Raw genomic sequence first — 22,644 nt, forward strand, 5'->3', positions numbered from 1 at the left:
GTCTCGAGGGCGTCTGCTAAGTCACATGCTAAATTTGGTTACCTTACCAACGGGATTGTATTACGCGCGTGGGCTTATTCTAATATTTCGGATGGCCGCGATGGCAACTAGGCCGTCCTCTTTCTATACTTATATCTGCTTTCCTGAGCTTCGTGTTCTGAACCAGTTGTGATAACGCGGAAGTAAGTCCTACAAACTTGCCATCCAAAGAACCGACGTTCTTATTTCTCAAGAAATCCCCATGAACTTCACATCGTCGGGACATTAACGCTTTGAAAAGAATCCAAGATTTAGGGAAAGTGTGCCGATTATTCTTTTTATTTATATCGCTTTGTGTTTGTAAACACGCGGTATTTTTACATGGTTTCTACTTTATCTCCTGGGAGACAAATGGGCCTGCGAGGTCTGATCGCGATTTCGCGTGGAGAAATGAATCTTTGGTTAGAGAAACGCGTAGAAGTCGAAGGGCAATTGCGTAAATGAGAGATTTCAGTGTTTTCTTAGGTTCAGAGGTTGGTACGATAATGGAGTATTTTGTGGTAGGTTTCTTACGGGCCTATTAAAGAATTAAGGTTAGGTTTAAGGGGAAGCTTATGTCCCAATTGATATACCAAGTTTAGTTTAAACACAGTCAAATCAAGTTAAACGTAGCCAAAGATCAGCATTTTTCTAGATTTATATAACGATGGGGTAATGTAGAAAATTTTGTTTCGTAATTTTCCTAGGATTACGAAAGAAAATAAGGTTAAATTGGAAGAGAAATGGCGCAGGTTTCTATGAACTAGGGAACTGAATGGATGATATTCGAGGGATGGGCTCGAAGTCAGCTCTTCCGTGATCATGTAACACCCGCAGTGGGACGGAAATAATTTCAGCCTGTGAAGAGGAGCGAAGGAGAGAGACGGTCAAGTGGAACAAGTCAAGAATTTCTGCATTATGTGCACTGGCTCAATTTAATGGCTGCTAATAGGGCCCTTTCTGATGTTGTGCAAAATCTCTTCTGTTATCAGCTGAGTTTCATCGCCTGAAGAGATTTGCTTCGAGCAGCGATAGCAGTTTAGCTTTGACTTCGCCCATTACTCAATGTACTATGAAAATTTATTGCAGAAGTTTTTAGGTTGTATCTTTTCGAAAAAAATTCTTTCAGGACAATTACAAATTAGCATATTACGCTGTTATTCGTTTAAAGCTAAAACAACGGAGAATTTTATTATTAATTAATTATTTCGAATTCCTTCCTATGACAAAATTAAAACAACAAAATAATAAAAATGGGAATACTGAAAAGAGATTTATCCATAGAAATTATTAGGAATCGAGTATTCTAATATATTATGCTGTATGATTACCTACTTGATTTTTCTAAGCTTTTTATTGAACATCTCATGAATTTTCTTTGCAGTCGCGTTGCATAATGGATACACGAGATCGTTGCACCTCTCGGTTAAATATATATAAAGCGAGCACTTTTCGTGTAGCGATGAATTTTTAAGCATTTCCTCTTTGCTGTGGTTTCCGCTATTTTTGACGCGATTGAACGGACATCCATTCTCAGGCGCATAATCGAATTTCGTTGTCAATCAGCGAGACAACGCTCCGCGGTGACGTGTCACGTGTCTCCGGACAACGTTCTAATTATATACGTGTACTTATACATTTTTTATTGTCCACGCGTTAAAATAGCGACGGAAAACGTTAGGGTTAAATGTTTCATAAGAGATCACCCGTGATATATCTAAATAGTCGCGTGATTTTCTTTCTACAGAATAAAAAATTAAAAAAAAAAAAATACTTAAAAGGATAAAATCCAATTGAAAGAAATGAAAAAGAAGCGAGATCATAAACTGGCCTAAGTAAAAATTGAGACTCAGCTTTCTATCTAAAATAAAATACTACGGTTTATTTCTAATTCGAAAATCGTGATGGCGAATTTTCCATCATGTAGTTTTACTTAATTACCTATTTATTTAACAAATATTTAAACTCGAGCAAAATCATCAATCCAATTCCAGCGAAGAATAAATCGTTAACTCTTCATCCTTCTGATAATATCAAAAATATCTTGAGTCTTTTACAAAAAAAAAAAAAAATATTTTTCCTGTCACCTTTTCGACTTCGGCAAATATTATTCTTGTCTTCAACTATCGACTAATAGAACATCATCGGAACACCGATCGAACATCAGAGAAATCTACCAAAATTCGACGTTTACGTTTATCATCCGCGATGCTCATATCGAAAGGATCAAATTTATAATTTTGGTGTCTCGTACGATGAAATGACGAACAAGGTCGAAACTATAGGAGAAAGGCTAGTTGGACTTTTATTTCGGCGAGAAAATGGGCTAGTGGTAGCTAAGGATCGAATTGCGTTTTTCTTTCATTTGGTTAGGGGCGGTCTTTCCGAAAAGCTGGTCGGTAACGAGCAGCGAGCAAAACCGAGTGAGAACCACGCACACATCCACTGTGGCAACACACTCATCCACTATTAATAGTATCTTGCTCAAATTTCTATTTTTAGAAAGACTTATATGCGTGCACGTGGCTTTATGTAAAAAGCTCGCCGAGTATATGATCGCACCGCGGTTACGCCCACGCAACCTCAGCATTCAGGAAGCCATTGTGCTGGACTCTTTTCGTCCAACTGTCTCAGCCCTTGGAATTTCTCCTCTTCAAAATTTATATAATTATGCACTTTTAATGTATGCACTTATTTGTCTGGAAGCTTTCTTTTAAAATTTATCGTTTGAGCTGGTTGGTTCATACCTTGATGTTGCTCCTTGAAAGTTCTCCTCTTCAGGATTAATTTAAATTGTGATCTCTATATGGAATTTATATTATTATTATTATTATTATTATATTATTATTATATATTATATTTATATTATTATTGATTTTGTCGTTCCGCAATCACTTAGTTGCCAACCCAATGGACTGTGGATTTTTAAATAAATTCGTATCTTTACGAACAGGTGTAAAGGAATGGAACCAAAGTAGAATTTTATATTCGTATCATTTAAATAATACGAGAGCTACTTCGGTTTTAATCATCAATTATCAAGCTTTTCTTGAAACGTCATTTTTCTTCATTTCCAAGTGGCTAGTTAGTTCTTCCATGTTGTCCTATACTGACTGTGTGTTGGATTTTCTTCCTTCAATTGGAATTTCTTGGCCTTAAGATTTTTCTGAATTATAGTCTCTTAATATATGTAGTTACTTCTTTGAAAGATTTATTTGTTTTCATTCTGGAATAAAAATTATAATTAATGATATGACGATAGAGGAGAAAGTTTACTTTTGGAGGAAAAAGTTGGGGGAAAGATTTTGTTAAAAATTGAACGAATGCCAATTTGACTGGTGTTAATTTAAAAATTATGGTATCGCGTTGCTGTAATTCGCGAATGCCATTAGGGCCCGGGAATTAGTCCAAAACGTATGAGTAATAAATTTATTTTGGTATTTCTCTCGCTGGTTCATCGCTCAGAAAACATATTTTCCTGTGTAGCACAATGTAAACGAATACCAAAATACGTGGCGCATTGTCATCGACATGATTCAGACCGCTATTGACAAATTTTTAGCTCCTTATTCAAACACTCTTAAATTTTCATCCAAAATTATACTCATCAAACTTTCAATCGGATTAAAAAAGTATATCAATTTTAAGAGATAGCGATCAACAGTTAAACTAAGTTTGATGAAGTTTGATACGGTTTGAAGTAAACCAATTCAAGTTTGAGCTAAGTAAAAAAATATGGAAGCATGATTCAAACGCTGCATTTTGAAAAAGCTAGCGAATCATCAACTGAAATAAACCAACGCTTACAATATCATGACAAATAGCTTGGTTTAATTTAGTTTGGACTTAGGTTTGATCAAATTTTCAACATCTGAAAAACATTCTTAACGATAAATGTAGAAAAGTAAAAAGCTGATGTAGACGAAATTGAAATATTATTAAACAATTTCAATGATATTACAATGAATAGCTTAATTCAGGTTTGATTATGTTTGAGTAAAAATCGAGATTGAGTTTAGACCACGTAAAAACATTAATATTTAGAAAAAAAATAATAAGATGGAGTAGATTTAGATGAAACTGAAATAAACCAACTCTAACAACATGATAAATAATAGTGTTAATTTATGTTTGATTAAGTTTGAGCCACATAAAAATTGTAATATTTATAAAGGCGTTAATAAAACAAACATAGTGGATTTAAAGATTGAACGAGAAAGATCCTTGAACCTCCTCCAAGGCCTGTATTTCACGTTCCATGAAATAAAATCTCGCGTAGAGAGTTCTCAGGTTTCTCTGAAATTTCTTACAGGCTTCGACTTTCATTGCTCTCTCGGCTCGTTTATAGATATATTCTCGCTGCGTTCCGGTTTCTTTCTAAAAATCCACGCCGTTACTACGGTGTTACAAAATCGTGGCCCATCTTATTGTATATTTCTCTAACGTTCCCGTGGCGAATATCTCTCTTTCTCCGGCCGTAAATATTACGTTTCCGAAGTATGCCGATTGTTATCTCAATGTTTGCAGCGTCTTTTACACACCATCTATCGTTAGACACCAAATTATTCCTAGCAAAATGGATATTTGCAGAAAAAGATGGTTCTTTAAGGAAAAAGGAATTTGATCTTTTTTCTTGTCACTTGTATTACAACTTTTTCAATGTAACTGACCTAGATTTTAGTTAGAGACGATGGTCTTAGTGAGCACCAGGTACGAAGAGCAAGATTGTTCGTTTGTGTTTCTTTCATATCGCTCGTTCATATAAAATTCTTTTACATTGTTCTTCTTCGTATAGCATCAAGTTTCGCCTTAATTTCCTTATTAATATTTTCTTGTCAGATTACGATAGAAATAGTCATAGAATAATATCTATTAGACTACTTATCAGGCGGTAACAGAAGCAGCCATAAAACAAGGGTTCTACCTCACATCCAATTTTCTTATGACTCATTGATAGAAACAACACTGATGGAATTAATATTCCCAACTTGTCAAAAGTTCCACAGCAATAACCAGCTATAGACTAATGAGCGATATACTCTACCAATTCTTACATCTCTTAATTACGTCAATTTCCTGAAAATTCGCACTAACATCTCCAGCTTGTGAAATATTCAACGACGCAAAGCAGCCACACCAAATATCATGTAACCTGGATTCTAAAATTCCAAACATGTGCTGATCGTCGCAACTTCTTCCAAACCCCATTATTCTCTACAAGAAACATACCGATATGAGCAGTAGCGAGGATCAACGTTACTCGATTATATCCAAAAAGCAAAATTCTACCGCAACTGAATACTCACAATTTGTGGAACATTCCATAGAAAAAAGGAGCTACAGTCATGTAACCATGTAACTTGGACTCTATGTGACATTTAAAGATGCAAAGCTGCACAGAATTCTCGCAACGTGCAAAATTGTACAAAACATGGAAATAAAACAAATAGGAGCTGATGTGCTGTTCCTCCGATTGTGTCTATAAAGATAGAAATTCAGATAAATATGTACGATCGCTTGGAATTCTTGTGGGATCAAGCGACAGATAGTGAGGATAAGATGCGAAGAAAAGAAAAGCGAGTTAACGAGTAGCGGCCGTTTCGGTATCCCAAAGTATAGTGTAACACCCCCGCTAGATGGAAGGCGGCTAGCGTAACTCCCTCTTGCCGCCGCGACGCTGTCGTCAACAGCACTGACGTTCCGATGCACACGTGCCGTGTGCAAAGGTCTGGCTATGACTAGGACGGGCACGACGCGAGAACAGCCATTCGAATCCAGTATTAGTGCGGTGTAGAGTGCTACTCGGTGTTTTTTCATCTTTCACGCCTGTCTTCCTCCCCGAGTTTACCAATTTTCATTTTCGTGACTTCGAACCCGACATCCGGTGGTGAGTAGTAGAGTACACGCAGCGAGCAAGCAACAGTGTTCCACGGTCATCCAGACATCATCGTACAACCTACAACACACCCATTTTCAGGATCCTCCCAAGAAAACGTTAGAGAGTGGTTGGTTTTCGATGTCGATCGAATTGTCGATTGGAAGTGAGACCTTTGGAGTTATATCCCTCTTCTATTAAGTTTGGATAATTTTGCACTTGGAGATTCCAGCTCGTAGTTAGTTGCTTTCTATAATAAGGATCATATTAGAAGTGAGAATTTTGCAGTTATCCCTCTTCTATTATGTTGGTATTCAAAGTGAAGATCGCAGGAGGCAAAATTGTTACGTTTCTCGACCGACCTACGAAAGACTTCAATTTTGTTATTTTAGACACTGGCATTTGGTGGAAAATAAGCTTAGTACCTTGCAAGCATTGGAAACATCTTCAGCGGTTAATTGGTCTACGAGGAGATTATTTTGTCGCCTTAGATCATTAGGTCCTGCAGCATTGAATTTGAATAGCATCTTCGAATTCTTTCATGTGACAGAATATACCCTTCTCACTTTGAATACGCTGCAGTTTGTAGATTTAGCCCATTTTTCTCTGCAATTGACAACGTTATATTAGAATATTCTCTTTTGGCAAACAAATGATGCAAAAGTCAGAAAATTGACAAAACTGTTGATCTTGTCATATTTTTCTTCTTATGGTCGTTGAGCGAATAATTTTTCAGGCGAAGCTCGAGTATCATTTCGATTCTCATCTCTCTCTATCAAAGTATATTTTATACTGGACGAAGAATTGTTGGAATGGCAATTAAAAGAATTCAAGCGAATCGGAGGATGGACAATTTGGCTTTCGTAATCTTCGGTGTTAAGCCAGAGGATCGGAAAATTTGATGAGAATGTTTGTCCGAGTGGAAAGCTACATTTAGTCAGACGCGTCTCACACAGCAGAATTACGCGGGCCGTAAAGTTAAAACGCGTGACGGGTTCGCTAAAACGCGATGAAATTTGAGATCGTCCGGATTTAGTATACACGGGGGTGGAGAAGACATTCTTCGGCTCTTATGATGTAACATAGACGGAGATATGTATGTACAAACAACCGCGTACAAAGTATCGTCGTTACTTTTTCCTGATGACTCACCCGATAGAATACTTGGAAGTTAAGTTACCAAGTTTCTAAATCGAATTCACCAGAAGAGACGAGATCCGAATTTCGAATTCACGTTAGGGTCATCATAGATCTTATAATCGACTATTATCTCGTTTCAATATTTCTAAAATTTATTTCTTTTGTCAATCAGAGATTTTTATTTAAGATCGAAATATTGACAAGACTTTCAAACTTGAGAAAATATTTTTGTTATTTTAGATGATGAGAGAAAATGAAATACAGATTAGGAAATCAATGAAATTTTTCATCAGTTAGCCGAATTACGATGAAATAATTTGGTCGTCCTTGATCATGATGGAAAAGTAGAGGCAAATGGAAGAAAATGAAGTATAGGTTAGGAAGATTTGCAAATACCGAAGAGGCATTGAAATATTTCATCAGTTAGTCGAGTCACAAATTAAATAATTTTGTTATCTTAGACAATATTGAAAGAGTAGATATAGACAACATGAAAAACGACGTATAGGTTAGGAAGGACCAACTGGACGCGAAGGTAGGGGTAATGGCGACCGCGTTGTGGAGAATCTAGCACCTTCCCTAATACGGCCTCGCGATCCGGCTTGCGTCTGCACGGATATAGAATCCTCTGTCTCTCTTCCTGATCTCTCGTGGTCTCTCTAGCGTTTCTACTAATACCGTGGTCAGTATACTCGTCACCAGAGCCGCTTCCAAAAGTCACATCGTCGAAACTTCCACATTTGCAACTTTGTATTTCGAATAACAAGTTTGTCTCTGCAATACGACTTCTGATATCTGGCACACGAATGATTTATTTGTCGACATGTTTATTTTACTCCTCAGCCTTTTACTCTTATGTTTATTTTAGGTTATGTTAAGCCACGTGGCGGGAAGTTTAAAAATTTTCAATCTTTCAAAGCTCGTCTGACATTTTATCTTCGACTGACGAAAAATAGGACTTAAAAATCTCTTTCCTTACAATATTTAAATGTCGACTTCCCATTCTAGGGTAATTTTATTATCATCTCTATTAAGAGCTCCTTGAGACCTATGAATGATGATTAACGAAACTTTAAGGGAACCGTGTGACCTTTTCTTAGAATGGATTATTGCAATTTTCATCATTGCACTACGTTCTTCGTTCCGTTTCTATGAATACAGATCGTTCGATGAAGAATTGAGATTAATTTTATCAATGGCTTCACATACAGTATGTTAATCGACAATATCATTGTCGATCAAGTTAATTCCAATGTTTCATAAGATGGTATGTTATGATTGTAATAAATTCCTGAAGAAACTTAATTTCTTCGTCTTTGTTCTTCTGTCCGTATCTTTCGCGGGTATTAGCCACCGAGAATACACGTTGCGATTCGAACTTGGTAAAAATAGATTCGTTCTCCGGCAGTAGGGCGGAGATTGAAACTGTTTATGTTCCTCTTGCGGGATTAGGTAATCGGTGGCTGAGTTACCGCTGTTATTGTTATTCCTTGTTTATGCACTGTAAAATATACGAAAAATACGAGACTTACTCTCCACATTTTAATTCCAATCTTCTTGCTTCGATCTTCTTCGAAAAGTTTCGTAAAATATTCCATCACAGCGCACAATAGGATAAATTTGATCTTTAATTATTTGGAAAATAATCTGAAAAATGTGAAAATAAATAAAATGTTCATACCTATAGAAGAGTAGCAAACATATGGAAAAATAAATAAATGAAATATTTTAGAATAGTTGATAATAATGGAGATAATAATCGAAGACTTTTCTTTGGTTTTCAGTACAGACAAAATGCCTTTTAAGCCAGTAGAACACCCCAAGTGTCCCAAATGCGGCAAATCCGTATACGCCGCGGAAGAACGCGTCGCCGGAGGACTCAAATGGCACAAGATGTGCTTCAAGTGTGGTAAGTGCTTGTATCAAATGTTACTATTCCGAGAGTATGCTACGTATTTCCCTTTAGCCAATGGTTCAAGACTCAACTTCGACAAACACGATTCTTCAAACATTCTCAAACTTCTTTTATCCAATTAAATAATATGTTGATATAACGTGTTCGTAAAATTTCTCGTTCTATCAAATTTCACCAATTTCGACAGACATACCACGTCACACATTCTCAAACTAGTTTTTTCCGCTAAGCTTAGGATCAAGAGTTTTGATTAAATTTTATACAAAGCGTTTAACCTACCTTCCTGAAAATACAAATTCACTGAAATTTTGATTGTTTCAAAAACGTAAGATTTCTTTGAAATGTCTTTCTATAAATTAACCGATCGATACAGGGGCATAATCCGAGTTGCAGAAATTTTTAATTGAACGACGAATTATCGCGGGTCTTGGGGACCGAGGCACCCCATTGCGCAAAAACACCATCGGCCGTTTTTAAAATTAGCCGCCTCTATAAATAGGTTTTATCCCAGTCCCGGATGGTTTGTCTTGGCCTTAATTAGTTTTGTATGCTAGCCAGAAATCAAATAGAACCGCCACCCAACGTCAAGCCGAGGGTGCAACGACCCGCGCGAACTCGCCGAGAAAAATCCGCACTTCGTGATCCTACTCGAAATAGCAACCCCCATTGAATATTCATTCGCGGCTTTAGGTACCAGCGGAAATAAGCTGCATAGAAAATTTCAGCCGCTACTGTCACTTATTCGTGAATATTTTAGGTTTAAACAAATTTTTTTCCTATAAAATCAGGCGATCTTTTGAATAATTAATAATTACATAAATAATTATTATGGGCCTGTTGGTTAATGGTCGAGGTAGGGCTAGTAATTAGTGGCTATAGTAGTTAATAGATCGAAGATAATTATGCATTTAACAATTTTAGGCGATCTAACTATGGATTTTTTATTTCTCTTATTATCAAATAAGTCTAAGCTTTGGCTGAATGCTTATGGATTATTATATTATGGTGTTGCTGGTTAGTGTAGTAGGGCCATCTCGACTATAGCGACTGGTAGACTATGGCTGATCATACATCTGTGGAAAATTTAAAATTAGAATTTTTAGAATAGTCAAAATGATCAGTCTGTAACTTTGTATACAAATTTTGTGGTTTTACAAAGACGTATTTTTGAGTATTTCAACGATCTGGACTAGGTTTGGATTTTGGAACAAATTCGTGATTTTTACTGTGGACTGTTCATGTGATTTTTACAAGAAAATCTTGATAAATTTAACTCTCAACTAGGTTAAGCTGTTCTGTAATTAGCAAGATGCAGCCAGTGAAGAAAGTAGGTGAAGCATTCTGTCTATCTAATTATATTAGTTGAATTACAAGCCTGTAAACTGTCAACTCGATCCAGTGACGAATATTACCAGGCATAAGCCTGTGTTCATTCAATTTGTGTCAAAAATGGCTTTTTCAAATCTTATTTAGACAGTAATTCCAATAGGGTCATGAACTTTTCTTTCGTTATCATCATATTCATCACTTTTCCATCAAAAGGTTCCTGAAGCTGCTTCAAACATAGATAAACACATCAATAAGCTTATGGTATGAAATAGCGTATAGTTGCTTAAAAAAGAAAAAAAAAAAGGAAAAAAGATCACAAGTGCTCACCACTTTTTCGCTCCATCAAGTTCCATTCAACGCTTTCTACCCTCCCAAGGACAACCCTTCGGCTACTGTTCCTCACAATTTCAAATATTCCACAATTTCTTGAAACAATTTCCCATTCAAATTCCACCGAGCACGTAACTAATTTCAAGAAGGGATTCTTAAAGATTCTCGCATTACAGATGCTTTAAGTATAGTCTGGCCATGAATGGGCGAATCCACTTATTCGAGTGGAATATCAGGATGATGGATTAGGTGGAAGCCAAACGAACTATGCCTGTGTGTTGCAGGTCTGTGCGGCAAATTGCTCGACTCGACAAACTGCTCCGAGCACGAGGGTGAGCTATTTTGCAAAGTGTGCCACGGACGCAAGTTCGGTCCTAAAGGATACGGCTTCGGTGGAGGCGCTGGTTGCCTGTCCATGGATCAGGGCGAACATTTGAAGAGTAGCGAGTGAGTGCACTTGCCCGTCGTCCAACCTCTCCTCACCCTTTTGACCTAGCCTTAACTCCTATTTTTTCCCAAACCAAGAAAAAAACAACAACAAGATTCTCCCCTCAGTCGTTTGTACGATCAGACCACCTCCCATTCAGAGCCATACACGTGCCGTTAACTAAAAAGAAAAAAAAACAAATAACTACCGTAAATTGAATGAATACGACCGACTCAACCAACATCGACAGCCCAATGATCCAACAGCATGATCCTCTTCTTGGTACAATAAACCGTATCCGGAAGAAACGAAATTGGAAGAAGCAAAGGCAGCCTACTAAGAACCCAAGGACCGAGAGCATGCGTCTGCGTTTATGTGTATACAGCATCACGACTGTGTCGAACTACGTGGTCCATTTAAATCTTGGCCTGTTCCAGAGTCCCTGTAACCTCTTCTCCCTCTCTGTCTCAACAAAATTTCTATTTTAGCCTGACTATATTTTTATCCTCATTTGGAATTTCTAATTTTAATTCTTCATTTTCTGTTTCACCTCCCTACCTTTAAATTGCCATCTACTTTTCTCTTCTTCTTGTCTTGATCCTTGCCTTGATCCTGACTGCTCCCTGGAAACGCCTTAACTTCAGTTCCTCGCTCTCCCTATGATTCTCTCGTCGTCCATCGGCACCGACAGCGATTATGGTGATAATGGTGATGGTGATGGTGATGCTAAGACGACGACAACGACGACGACGTTATAATTAATTGATAATTAACTGTGTTTTAATCTAGTCGACTGTTCTCTCTTTGTCACGTTTAACTACCCGTACTTTTTCTGGTCTTCGCTCTTTTCGTTTCTTTTGTTCTTATTTTCTCTATATCACCTGTTTTCTCTGTCCCCCTGTCTTACTTCATTGTTGTCTTCTCTCTCCGTCAATTTCCTTTTCTTTTATTTTCTTTCGTCTTCTTTCTTTTCGTTGTTGTCTCACGTTTTCTCTCTGTCCGTGTGAACGACTGGATTAAGAACGGTCGTTTTTTTCTTTTTTTTTTCTTTTTTTCGAGCCGTATCTATATACATACAGATATATATTACTATATATATATATACTCTTTCTCGTTTCTTTTATGCGATTACTACACTACATTACGCTAGTTTATAGAATCATTTGTACCATCTGTAATAAGTGCCATTAAAAGACTTAAAAAGGGAAAGAAAAAAAAACAGAAGAATCTGGTGTTCTTCATTGACACTTGCTTCGAGTGTTTTTTTCAAACGCATTGACGGTTGGACAAAAATGTTCTTGCCATGAAACAAACGGATCTTTCTAACGACAGAGTTCAAAGATAGGAAAATTTCAAGTAGAAAATAGGATTACTGTGGTACAGATGGAAAAAGAAAACGAAGCTGTAAATCTAGTACATGTCAAAAACATTTTTGACCCACTGTACGTGCCTACACACCTACTTAGCTCTATACATACATATATATATATATATGTACATACATATATATATATAGATAGTTAAACATTTAGACATATAAAATAGTGCTGAAAAATGTCCACCTGGCATCATCAATGCAACAACGGAGAACGAACCGAGCAAACACGGTTCGAGGACGAAAAATCTGTGTGTACACAGGAGCCAGGCCCGTCCAATTTTCTTTTAACCGTTCTAGCAAACCCCAATTTCACCTTTCGCCACCCCCAACTTCGAGTGCCCCGTCTCTCTTTGTTTTCTTCTGTCTAAAGAAAGAAAGGAAAGAAAGTACGACAGCGCGAACAAAAAGCAAACAATTGACTGAAAAAGTCGAGTACAAAAAAAAAAAAAGAAAAAGAAAAAGATACAAAGAAAAATGTAAAAAAGCAAAAAGATACCCTACTACCCCCGCCAGCCCCGCCGAGTGCGAGCCAACCGGAGGCCCATGATCGAACGATATATGTCGCTTTATCACGAGCCTGCCCTCGAAAATCCTCGTGATAAAGGGAACTCTAGCGAGTAACAAAAGAAAAAAATGGTGAGCACCGAGTCAGATTCCGCCTCTCTCTTCTCTATCTTATCTCTTGACTCTCTCTTCGCCTTTTCTCTTTCTTACCGCCTCACAGGGAAACCAATCGCTTGAAACTTTTCAGAGAAACGTCTTTTTTTTTCTTTTTTTCTGTGATTTTTTTTCCCCTACAACTATTATCATCCACAGATAACGACAAACGTATCTCGGTTGATCGATCCATGGTACACACCTGCACGGCCTCTCGTACCTCTTTTTTCAAACACACGTAACCCCGTAACCCTGCTAACACGTCTAACTCTATGGGTGCTTCTGTTTAGACGCGATTTTCCATACATACATACACAGGTACACACGCATACATATACGTAAATAGATATACAAATAATGCACGCTTACAGAGACACACGCGTACAGATGTTATACGTAGATGAACGCTTTTTCGGTTTCCTCCTTCAGCTATTTCCTAAAAAAAAAAAAAAAAAACAATGTAAAAGAATTCTTTATAATTGCTTCAGTTTATTTAATTATTTCAATTGATTTAATCAAGAACCTTCTTCAGCTTTCTCTATGATCCTATTTTTTGGTTTCCTCTGGATCCCATTTTTTGATCTCCCTTTTTACTTCTATCTATTTCTTTCTTTCTTTTCATTCTTGTGCCTCTTGCTCTGTCCTCACTTGTTTCTTTTTTCTCAATAAAACGTATTATCATTTGGTTTCTTGTTATCACATGATCCGCTTCTTGGCTCTCCTCTCGGGGCTCGGCGGAAGCCACTTTTGCGTGGTTGCGAAGGGGAAACGGGTCACTAACCGATTACTAACATGTGCCTAACACTCTAACAGCCGGGTTGTTATTCTTTCACCGGTTTCTGGTAATCAGTTGTTCACCTAGAGTCTTATGCGTCGACCCGTAGACGACGGAAACTATCATCGAATCTCGAAGGAAAATCTGGGAAATTCATTGTTCACGTTCTCTCACCGAACCAGTTTCAGATTCGAAGTTTCGTCATTTTACTGGTCGACTCTCCCTCTTCTGCTTTTTGCAGTGGTGTTTTCTTGTACTGTCTGCTTGTCCCTGGTGATTCCCCAACCCCCGGTGTTCCAACGCCCCCCAATAATATAATACCCCCATAAGTCATTTTATAACCAGATATAAAGAAAAGAAAGATTCGAAGAATTTATTGAAATTAATTCAGGTGTCCTATGGCGAATTAACATTTTCGCAGCCGGTGACGTGCAATTACGTTTCCTTTTTGTTTTTATTTGCAGCTGGTTGGAATTTTTCTAAAATTATCCTCCAATGTAAATAGCTAAAAGTTGAAATTACAGAATTTTTTCGCACACCGTGTGTTGATTTAAATGTCGCAAGTGGTGATGAAAAATTGAGAAATAACGAGATAAATTATCTTGTCTAATTATTATCTGTATTAATGAAACTTGGAAAATACAGCAGCTTGTATTTTTGATAATTCTTGGTTGCCTACTCATAGATTCTTAAATCTTGTGTTTTCAATAATTGTTGGTTACCTACTGAAAGATTCTTATATTTTTAATATTCCTCCATTGCCTATTGACAAATGCTGCAGAAAGCTTTTGTATTCTTATTACACACGACCGTGAAGTGTATCAGAATGACAGGTAATTGACTAAAAATGTTGAGACGCCTTATGGGTCCAATAAATATTCGTATATTTACAAATATTGTCACTAATAATTTCAATATTTCCTATTAAATGTGCAGAGTACAGATAATGAACAAATTTGAAACAAGCAGTTGCAAACAGAATACTTCCAACATTTTCTATTATTTTATCCTCATGGCATTAAGGAACCCTGCTGTAAACAGCTTCAGTTCTTATCTTAATCGTACAAGATCTTTGGAAGAAACAAAACACAAAAGAAAAAAGAAAACAGAATCGGCTGTGAAAGAAGTTAATTCCAATCTGCTCAGAATGAATAATTTTTGGTGGAAATGTGGGGCGCTGGCACGCCAATTGGAAATCACAGCTTGACCTTATGACACCAGCCAGGAGTGACAATCTGATCTCTACAAGGGACACGTTTTTAGGGAGCTTGCGAGGGGATCGAACGCCATTCTGGAACCGAGAGCCATCGCGAAGGCGCCTGAAGGGGAAGGTTGTCCCCGATGTGGAGGATACGTGTACGCCGCCGAGCAGATGCTAGCTCGAGGAAGGGTGAGTTTCCACAGAATTGGTCACCCCATTCACTTTCGAGACATTGTGCTATACCTTGGTACCGCGACTCGTCAAAGCCGCTGTCAAGCTCCACGATAAATCTACAAAAAGTCTACGTTCCAAAATATTTCAGTCATAGAAAAAAATAGTCCAGTTTTGAAGTCGAATCAAATTTGTTAAAGTTGCTGGCAGTGTCGAATGCTGCCAAAAGTCTACGTTCGTTCTCAAGATGCTCTACTTGAGTCGTACAAATGTTCTGCTACAAATTGTTCAAAAGATAATCTAGCAGCTTTTTCGCCAAAAGCATCGATAAGACAAAATGGTAATTTCTTGGTTGGAAGATGTTTCGATATTCCTTGCAACCGTACTAAATAGACTGCAATAGTCGTAGCTGAGTCGCAGAGATTGAACTATTTGGTTAGAAAACACACAGGCTACCTAAATATACCATAGAGCTCTAGAGCCCTTTCTAAAAAAGCTCCACAATTCCACAAGTTATGTCTCGCTGGTAGAAGAAACCAAAGGAAGAAGTCTTACTAACAAAGTATTCTTAGCCCGCGACCGCTTTATTTTTGTTCAGGCAACCTGATACCGAGTGATCCAAATAGAGGGGAGTTGTAAACAGTTCATGAAATCCGGAGTTATTAATCGAGCCGCCAATTGGACTGAACGAATTCCTCTTAGAATCTCTTTGCCGACGATTAGTCACTTCTAATCTTAATCCGTTGAACGTTCTGGAAGGACCAGTGTCGAAACACGGTAGCCTCGATCTTGCGCAGACCTAGACTGTAACACTGGTTTTTCATCATTTAGAAAACGCAAGATAAAATTGATCGAATTTTGTGGCGTATACAGAGCATTCGAGAGCGGCCTCGCGTTATGCGATGCTAAAATTGACTAGATCACTGGCTGACATGGTGCCAGGTAGTTGGTGGAGCGTGACGGGCCTCCGTAATCTTCTCGTCTGACGAAACGCGTAATTTCATAACAATGAAGGAAAAAATAAGAGCGGAAAGAGAATTTGGAGGATGAGTCGACGGCAGCTTGTTGCCGTTGGTGCCGGCCCAAGAGCTTTTCCTGTCTTCGTCGAGCTTGGCAGTGAACCAACTGGCCCTTGCCGTGTTCGATGTTGGAAAATAACTTGGAACAATCCGCGGATTAAGTCGATGCAGGCTAATTTCTTTGCTCAGGACACTGTCCGGCCTTTTTACCTTTGATATGGTGTCACCGTACGTCGGTCAGGTAGAATCTTAAGCGGCCTTGATCGATCATGAAGCTTAGAAGTTTCACAATGTGATCGTCGACGGGCTTTTCGTGTCAAGGTCTTTTATTGAGAATAAATTTCCATAGTTATCTTGATCTCGGTATATAAGTGACAAGATTTATGGAAGTGTTTGGTAGAACGGAACTGGGCAAGATAGATCACTGACTATAGCTGTTGGGCTGTTCCTCTATGTGTCAATTTTCTTTTCTTTCCTCAATATTTTTCAATTCTTTTTAAAGTCGTTTTATATAACAAGTTAATTAAAGAACAGATAAACATTGATCCTCAGAATTTGTCACAGATCAAACTTCAGAATGTTCAAGAGAAAGCTCAATTAGTCTCATCTTTCTAGTCTATTGTTAACCGTGTATGACGACATTCAGGGACGTTAGCCAATTGGAGGTACATCAAGTGCTTGCAAGCAACTTTTACGAACATATACGATACAATTCGATAGTATCTTGTGTTTGCAAGTTCAAGCTAGGATATTAACCCTTTCGTTACGTACGGCTCGTCGCGGTACCAAGACCAATATTCTATCGAATCGATCATGAGAAGAAATTTGTCCCTGAGATACCATGGTTATTCCTACTTCTTGTGATTAGGCTTACCATAAGCAATGCTACAAGTGCAAAACCTGTCAACGGTCTCTGGACTCGACGCTTCATTGCGATGGTCCTGATCGCGAGATATATTGTCGAGGTATCTGTTGCAATCCAACAAATCTGTATTTTTTCTTTTCTCTCACTGCTCGTTTCTTTATCTCAGTTGCACACACTGTCCAGATGTGTATCGAAGATACTTAGGTCAGTCAATGAGTATGTTACTCTCTCTAAAAACAATATAAATGAAAATAACAGATAATAAGAAATATTAAATGAAACGAAAATTTATTGATTAAATAATACTTTTAATAATACTTCGCTTTCTGCAAGCTTCCATTTTTCACTTTTTAGATAATAATCCTAGTAACCAGAAATGGATAGAATATGATGAAACGAATATCGTAAAAAATAATTTATATCTTATGTTCTGTTTACTCAACAAAAATTGATCGTTTCTATAAAAATTATTATGAGATCCACAACTTTATAATTGAATTAAATACGACTCTTTTGTCTTACTTATTACTTTCTTAAGGATAATAGATGCTTTACAGAAGCTCACTAAACGAATCAGAAGCACAACGACAATATTTCCATGATTTAAAAAAGATACTTATCACAGTGCACAAATAAGCTTCGTAAAGTCGTAGTATTTAGATAAAAGAAGAAATGACGGGGAAAAATATCAAGAAAATTTCTACAGTTCCTTTTGACAATGGCGATGTGAAGAACCAGAATTCAATTTCAATGAAATATCTCTGTTAGAACAAAAGTTAGAGAGAGGATGTAATGTAGTCACTGGTGGACCTAAGTAATGATTTGCATCCTTTTTCTTTGGTCGATCCTCTGTATCCTTTTTAGCGATGGTCCATAGTTAAAACTAAGATCCGTGGTATACACTGGCGCAAAGTGTTCCATAAATAGTCACACAAAACGAGCTCCAACGTAAAGAAGACTTACGTCCACGTGTTTTCCTCTGGAAAACGGGAGTGAGACCTTGTTTCTAGGAGCGAGGTTCAACGTGTTGGTCCGAGACGCCCCTGGAAGTGTTCTGACCTTTGTTTCCTTTTGTTTCACTCTCACTCACAACTTCTGTTACGATTTTCAAGACGCTGGTTGGAAAGTAACAGCAGCAAGAACGCCTCAGTCTCTGTTTCGATAGAAATAGGCACTAAGATTTTCCAACTAAATTTATTAGAGAATAACGATTGCAAAAATTGGGAATAACTATGTGTAATAGAACGTAAGACACGTTGCGGTCCCTCCCAGTTTCAGTGACTAACCCATGTCCCTTTGTGTGCCATGCAGCAATGGCACAAGGAATGCTTTAAATGTGCCAACTGCTCCAAGAGATTAGATTCGGTCAACTGTTGCGAAGGTCCTGATAAGGACATCTACTGCAAAGGTGAGTACGTTACGCTTTTCTAAGATCCGCAGGTGTGAAGTACTGGATGTGTTCATTCAAAGATGGTAACAGTCATTATCGGTACCCAATCCAGTCTGCTTCGTCTCATCCTGTGTCCTCCTATAATTCATGACTCATCAATTCACACTGTTCTTATATTCTGGTCTACTAGCGATCTAGTCTACTTTAGCTCAACCTACATTTACCAGAAACTCTATAAATTCCCTGGTGTTGGAATAATCTAAACGAAAAATCGATGTTGAATACTCGTGTCTATTAAAGACGAGTATCGACCGGTAATTAACGACGTGTAAAATTGACGAAGATTAAAAGAAAAAGATGTACAAGGATATATAGAACACATCCAAGTATGCCATACTCTGAGGACGTCAGGCAATTAGGTCAAGAACGAGCAGATACCTTTAACACGTGTTCTCTGCAGTATGCTACGGAAAGAGATTCGGACCGAAGGGTTATGGCTATGGTCAGGGTGGTGGCGCCCTACAAAGCGACTGCTACGCCAATGGGTGGGTTTTCAGAGCCGAGACTGAGACGGGAATAAACGAGAGATATCCCGCCTCGGCTTCTACACTCTCACTATATATGATGCGCTTGTCTGCTTAACAGCTTGCTATCCGAAGAAATTCGGTCCGCGAGGCATTGGCCATGCTGGGGTTATGTGGATCGGGCTGCAGTGCGATATTGAGGACGAGGGGTACGCGCCCCCATAGTTATGCTATTCCATTATCAGCTACACCATCTCTCTATGTGTGTGTGCGTGTCTGTCCGCCTGACCGCCCGATTTTCAGGGTGCACCGTTTTTCTTTCAACTAATTTTCACGCCAAATGTAGCTTTTCAGATTCTTCTCTCAAGTGGAGAAAATTCAAATTCTTCTTCGCATATAACGAGTAGATTCAAATTTAACACTAATGGAGTAATTTGTCTTTCGATTAAAGTTTGATTATACGAGAATAGTTCGCTCGAGCAGCCGGTCGAGTTCCATTTGCTTCTCAAAGTTGAAGAAATCCGGATGAGTGAAAGATGGAATGAACGGACGTTTGCATGTGTCTTCACGGATATACGTGTACATACATACATACACAGGAATCGACGCCTTAACGCTTTGCGCTATTACTCACCTTCACCGTTGTCTTATTTTTCAGCCGCTAAATTTGCTTCCGAGTGTTGACTATACTAATTCTTAAAACACCATCGTAAATAACACCTCTGGTACATTTAATTCAGTATCGTGCACTAAACGCATGTTTCTCCTCGTATATTCCAAACGTGATAGTACTATAAAGAAAAAGAAAAAAAAGAAAGAATGAAATAAAGTTCCGAGAAAATATACCATTCGTATCTGACGTTACCAACTTGCATTCTAAACCTCTTCAGTAGTGTTTTTCATTAGCATTGAGAATTTTGAATGTTAATTGCCGATCGGTATGGACTAGCTGGTCATTTGCATGGATTGCCTTTTTCTTTTCGTCACTTGCCAGTATTCAAACCAGAGTCGAGTCGCTTGAATGAGAATAAATTTGAATTTCATCATCGAGCCTCTCGACAAAGATGAGCTTCTCCTGTAAAATGGAAAAAAAGGAAAGATTCGACTTTTAAACAATTTATTTTGTCATTCGTGCAACTCGATGCTTTGATATCGGTGACTGAAAGGGTCGATGGTAAAAGTTGGCCAAATTTTTGCAATACAGCGATGCTGCTCCTCGTACAACCGTGATCGACACCGCCGTAATCAAGGCCCCACCTGGCAAAGGTTGTCCACGTTGCGGTGGCGTTGTATTCGCTGCTGAACAGGTGCTTGCAAAGGGCCGCGAATGGCACAGGAAATGCTACAAGTGTCACGACTGCAGCAAAACTCTCGACTCTATCATCGCCTGCGACGGGCCCGACAAAGACGTCTACTGCAAGACTTGCTACGGAAAGAAATGGGGACCGCACGGATACGGATTCGCATGTGGGTCGGGATTCTTACAAACCGATGGCCTAACGTGAGTAACTCTCTTCTTTCGTCAGTTATTCCTAAAATAGTTTAGGTATCTAGAACTTGGAACACTTGGCTCGCTAGAGTCCTAAATTCTTGGGTTTGCAAAATTTCAAACGTTTGGGTCTTTAGAGTTCTAAACACTTGGATTTCTAGAATTCTAAAGATTTGGGTCTCAAATCGTTCGAACATCTAGAGTTCCAAAAGAACAAAAATTGTCTTCTGGCTTCCCAAGTGCATTGAGATGTTTAGGGTCTGAGACGTTCGAGCTTGCAGGGTCTCAGGCATTTAAACAAAGTGGCATAGAACAATGACGAACGAAAAAGGGAATATTCTGGAAAGAGCAGGATGTGAAAGAGAACTTTCCTTTCAGGGAGGAAGAAATATCAGCCTCTCGCCCATTTTACAATCCTGATACGACGGCTATCAAGGCACCAGCTGGTCAGGGATGCCCCCGCTGTGGTGGTATGGTATTTGCCGCTGAACAACAGCTCGCCAAAGGTACTATGTGGCACAAGAAATGCTTCAACTGTGCCGAATGCCATCGACCTCTGGACTCCATGCTAGCCTGTGACGGACCTGACAAGGAAATCCACTGCCGATCTTGCTACAGTAAACTGTTCGGACCCAAAGGATTTGGGTTCGGACATACTCCGACTCTCGTTTCGACCAATGGAGATCACGCTCCCTCATAGTAAGTTTCTAACGCTTAATTTCTCGATTAACTGTGAACTGAAACGTCTTGAATCCGAGTATCTTGACTCTAGTCCGAAGAAGATTTAAACAGTAGTTCAGATTTTAAACTTTAACGACGAATAGATAACATATTTGTGATCCTCCCAGTTTCCAGTTCTTCATAGCAGGTCTGAGAATCTGCATCAATAACGTGATTAGAATCCAAAGAGAGAATTACAGACATGTTAAGTTTTAAACAGTCACTGATCGCAGACCGATTATTCGACAGATTTCAAACACTCGTCCCTAACTTTTTCTGACGCTTTCATAAATCGTTGCAGCATCGATGCCAAGCCTCAGGTGGGTCAGAAGCGAAACGACGGCCACGGGTGCGCGCGTTGCGGCTACCCAGTGTACGCTGCGGAACAGATGATCTCGAAGAACCGCGTGTGGCACAAGCGCTGCTTCAGCTGTGCCGAGTGCCACCGTTCGTTAGACTCTACGAATCTGAACGATGCCCCAGACGGGGACATTTACTGCCGTGGCTGTTACAACCGGAATTTCGGGCCGAAGGGTGTAGGCTTCGGCATGGGGGCGGGTACCCTGACGATGGCCTAACTTCTTCAGGATCGTCGAAACGCTGCAAACCAGTCTCATATATATATATATATATAAATATAAATATACACATAAATATAATTATATCCGTCATATACAGCCGAATAAACGACCAGAACCGTGGCAAGCGATATTGCACTGGGCTCTTCGTTTATTCGTGTGTATAGGAATATGTATATGTATAGACGCCTGACTCCTCGACTAACTCCGACGAAGTGACGAAAAACACGCTGCTCCAGAAATCAAACAGAAAGCCAAAAAATTTGTTCGCTAAACGACGACACACCGATTATTCGATCGTAACGAAGACTGCACGCACGTTTCGTCGATGCTCTTCGGCGACGTGGCGCACGAACGACCGAGATACCACGATTAATCGAACCACATGTAAACGAGCAAGCTTTTATTACTTTTGTATGGCGAAAATTCGCGGGATCGAAGCTCGGTGCTCTCCTTTTTCCTTCGAAAGCAGACTCGGCGTCCTGTCCACTTCCGTTAGGGACCAATGTTGGGCCAAATTTCCACTCCATCTACTTTCTTCAGTTAGGGTCTGCTGTCTGAGGGAAAAGGCGTGACGAGCATGACACAGAGAGTACAAAGGACAAATACCTGGACCGTAATCAGCAGCAACAATTGTAGTTAACGACAGAAATGACGAGCGAAAAAGAACAGATGCAAAATATGATTATTTTCAATAAATGTATATTTCGAGAAAAAAAAGAATAAGAGAACCAAGAAAAAAAAGATAAAAACAAACCAGAGGGTTGGCTTGTGTTTTCGTGGAAAGGGAAGCGGCGAAACGTCGTTTCCACGGCATTCTCGACATTCCAATTGTGTCTGATC

The 22,644-nt window shown here is 38.8% G+C and overlaps 1 protein-coding gene and 1 long non-coding RNA gene across 12 annotated transcripts; one reads left to right on the forward strand and one right to left on the reverse strand.

The window, feature by feature from the left end:
• Window positions 1-505: 505 nt before the first annotated feature.
• On the reverse strand, window positions 506-5,595 carry LOC122576778. 6 transcript variants are annotated; one of them, XR_006319889.1, is made up of 6 exons: window positions 5,325-5,595; window positions 5,073-5,232; window positions 4,689-4,983; window positions 4,249-4,562; window positions 1,354-3,244; window positions 506-1,189 (listed from the first exon to the last, which is right to left on the reverse strand). It is a non-coding gene; the product is annotated as an uncharacterized LOC122576778 (long non-coding RNA). The 6 variants fall into 6 exon arrangements; XR_006319891.1 differs by having other exon boundaries at window positions 5,063-5,232; XR_006319887.1 differs by having other exon boundaries at window positions 1,354-2,669; window positions 2,766-3,244; window positions 4,689-5,232.
• A 153-nt stretch (window positions 5,596-5,748) lies between these two features.
• LOC122576776 (muscle LIM protein 1-like) lies at window positions 5,749-22,557 on the forward strand. 6 transcript variants are annotated; one of them, XM_043747536.1, is made up of 9 exons: window positions 5,749-5,905; window positions 8,818-8,942; window positions 10,892-11,054; window positions 15,108-15,234; window positions 17,104-17,200; window positions 19,136-19,223; window positions 20,219-20,515; window positions 20,882-21,202; window positions 21,525-22,557. In XM_043747536.1, exons 2-9 carry the CDS (start codon window positions 8,828-8,830, stop codon window positions 21,799-21,801), a joined length of 1,485 nt encoding a protein of 494 aa, XP_043603471.1. In that variant the 5' UTR covers window positions 5,749-5,905; window positions 8,818-8,827; the 3' UTR covers window positions 21,802-22,557. The 6 variants fall into 6 exon arrangements, 5 of the variants coding, with proteins under 5 accessions (XP_043603471.1, XP_043603474.1, XP_043603475.1 ...); XM_043747539.1 differs by lacking the exons at window positions 17,104-17,200; window positions 19,136-19,223 and adding exons at window positions 18,412-18,508; window positions 18,951-19,035; XM_043747537.1 differs by lacking the exon at window positions 5,749-5,905 and adding an exon at window positions 5,948-6,059.
• The last annotated feature ends 87 nt before the right edge of the window (window positions 22,558-22,644 follow it).

Source organism: Bombus pyrosoma, linkage group LG16 (assembly GCF_014825855.1).
Source record: "Bombus pyrosoma isolate SC7728 linkage group LG16, ASM1482585v1, whole genome shotgun sequence".
Classification (NCBI taxonomy): domain Eukaryota; kingdom Metazoa; phylum Arthropoda; class Insecta; order Hymenoptera; family Apidae; genus Bombus; species Bombus pyrosoma.